This window comes from Tachysurus vachellii, chromosome 19 (assembly GCF_030014155.1).
Source record: "Tachysurus vachellii isolate PV-2020 chromosome 19, HZAU_Pvac_v1, whole genome shotgun sequence".
NCBI lineage: Eukaryota > Metazoa > Chordata > Actinopteri > Siluriformes > Bagridae > Tachysurus > Tachysurus vachellii.
This window is the reverse complement of record NC_083478.1, coordinates 21,391,007-21,392,966: the sequence shown is the minus strand read 5'-3', so window position 1 is coordinate 21,392,966 and position 1,960 is coordinate 21,391,007. Positions and strand designations below refer to the sequence as shown.

General features: G+C 49.8%; 1 protein-coding gene across 3 annotated transcripts in view; it reads right to left on the bottom strand.

Annotated features, from left to right (window-relative positions):
* LOC132862355 (uncharacterized) overlaps window positions 1-1,960 on the bottom strand; it is a 17,465-nt gene extending 15,505 nt beyond the window's left edge. For 2 of the 3 annotated variants that reach the window (XR_009650022.1, XM_060894336.1), the window contains exon 1: window positions 1,346-1,959. Coding sequence is in view for 2 of the 3 variants with exons in the window: in XM_060894336.1 (XP_060750319.1) it covers window positions 1,346-1,661 (316 nt within the window). In the remaining variant the exon portion in view is untranslated. Of the gene's footprint in view, window positions 1-1,345 lie in introns of all 3 variants that reach the window. The other variant, XM_060894338.1, reaches the window with a different exon arrangement.

Genomic DNA, 1,960 nt, shown 5'->3' with positions numbered 1-1,960 from the left:
GATTTATGAAATGTAAATAAAGTTTTTGAGGGTTTGATATTCAGAGGCACTTGATGAATAAATAAAGCCTGAATATATCTCACAGATCTGTGTTATCTGATGTAATTCCTGTTACACTGTACTTTCCCTCAGGACCCATGAGCTGAAGGTGAACGTGGAGCCTTTGAGTGACACGGACACGCTTCTGCAGCAGGCAGAAGGATGCGTTTGGTTCTGGTTGCAGATCCAGTGCATCATTATGGAAATGTTCATGTGTTGAGGTGTGAGTGATAAACAGGAGCACGATGCTCATCGACCTGACACACACACACCAACTGAACACAGCAGCTCTTAGAGCTACAGATCGATGTTACAGATCGAGTTCTGCACTCTGATTGGACGATAACTTTTATTGTGGATCTTTTAGAAGATTAGAAGCAAATAGAAACAGATAAAAATGACGACGTAGTAAAGGGAATAAAACGCTTCAGGATATTTGATCTTCAGCTGCAAAGATTTAAAGATATCAGTTGTATGCAAATGAGCCAACGTTAAAATGATGTATGCAAATGATGTTGCATGTTTTTTTTTGCATATGCAAAATAGGCAGAGAGTGGCAGTACTGTTGTGTGCAGAAAATGTTTTAGAAAATATACTGCGCACACACACACACACACACACACACACTCTCTCTCTCTCTGTGTGTGCACCATGAGAAAGGGCATGTGTGTTAGTTCGGGTTTTGTACCCGGAGCACAGGACCAGCAGGCAGGGGGGGGGTGTGTGTGTGTGTGTTTTGTACCCAGAGCACAGGACCAGCAGGCCGGGTGTGTGTGTGTTTTGTACCCGGAGCACAGGACCAGCAGGCCGGGTGTGTGTGTTTTGTACCCGGAGCACAGGACCAGCAGGCCGGGTGTGTGTGTTTTGTACCCGGAGCACAGGACCAGCAGGCCGGGTGTGTGTGTGTGTGTGTGTGTGTGTGAGAGAGAGAGAGAGATGTACCCGGAGCACAGGACCAGCAGGCCGGGTGTGTGTGTGTGTGTGTGTGTGTGTGTGTGTGTGTGTGTGTGTGTGTGTGAGATGTACCCGGAGCACAGGACCAGCAGGCCGGGTGTGTGTGTGTGTGTGTGTGTGTGTGTGTGTGTGTGTGTGTGTGTTTTGTACCCGGAGCACAGGACCAGCAGGCCGGGTGTGTGTGTGTGTGTGTGTGTGTGTGTGTGTGTGTGTGTGTTTTGTACCCGGAGCACAGGACCAGCAGGCCGGGTGTGTGTGTGTGTGTGTGTGTGTGTGTGTGTGTGTGTGAGATGTACCCGGAGCACAGGACCAGCAGGCCGGGTGTGTGTGTGTGTGTGTGTGTGTTTTGTACCCGGAGCACAGGACCAGCAGGCCGGGTGTGTGTGTGACAGCGGTCTCTCCTCCTCTTCCTCCCCGTCCTCTGACGAGTCTAGCGGGGCGAACAGACTGATGTCCAGCGCTGACCCGCCCCCTGATGACCGCTCGCTCCTCACCGCTTCCTGTCCGTCTCTTTCATCCTCCAGCTTCACCACAACAAACGGATCTCCGGAGACGCTTTTCTCTTCCTCCTCCTCCTTCAGTTCTTCCTCCTCCTCCTTCAGCTCTTCCTCCTCTTCGGTGTGAGGAGAACTTTGTGTAAACATTCCCTTCTCCGATCCGCCTTTCATTGTGTTTTAATGTGTTTTTATCGCGGTATTTCTTTTTAAACTCACACATCAGCGATAAACAGCATTATCGTGTGTCACCTGCTCGCTGTGCGCCAACACAAACACCCGAATAAACGCTAATGTCCGCGGCTAGTAACGGCTTCCTGCTAGCTTTATATCACCACCGCCATGTCTGCCTCAGTGGGAGTTTCCTCTTTCACCGGAAGTCACCTGCTGATCTATAAATGGCTGGTCTTTCCGCTGTGGTCTTAATGGTGCCTTTTTCACTAGTGCCTACAATATTCACCACTAAAATAAGG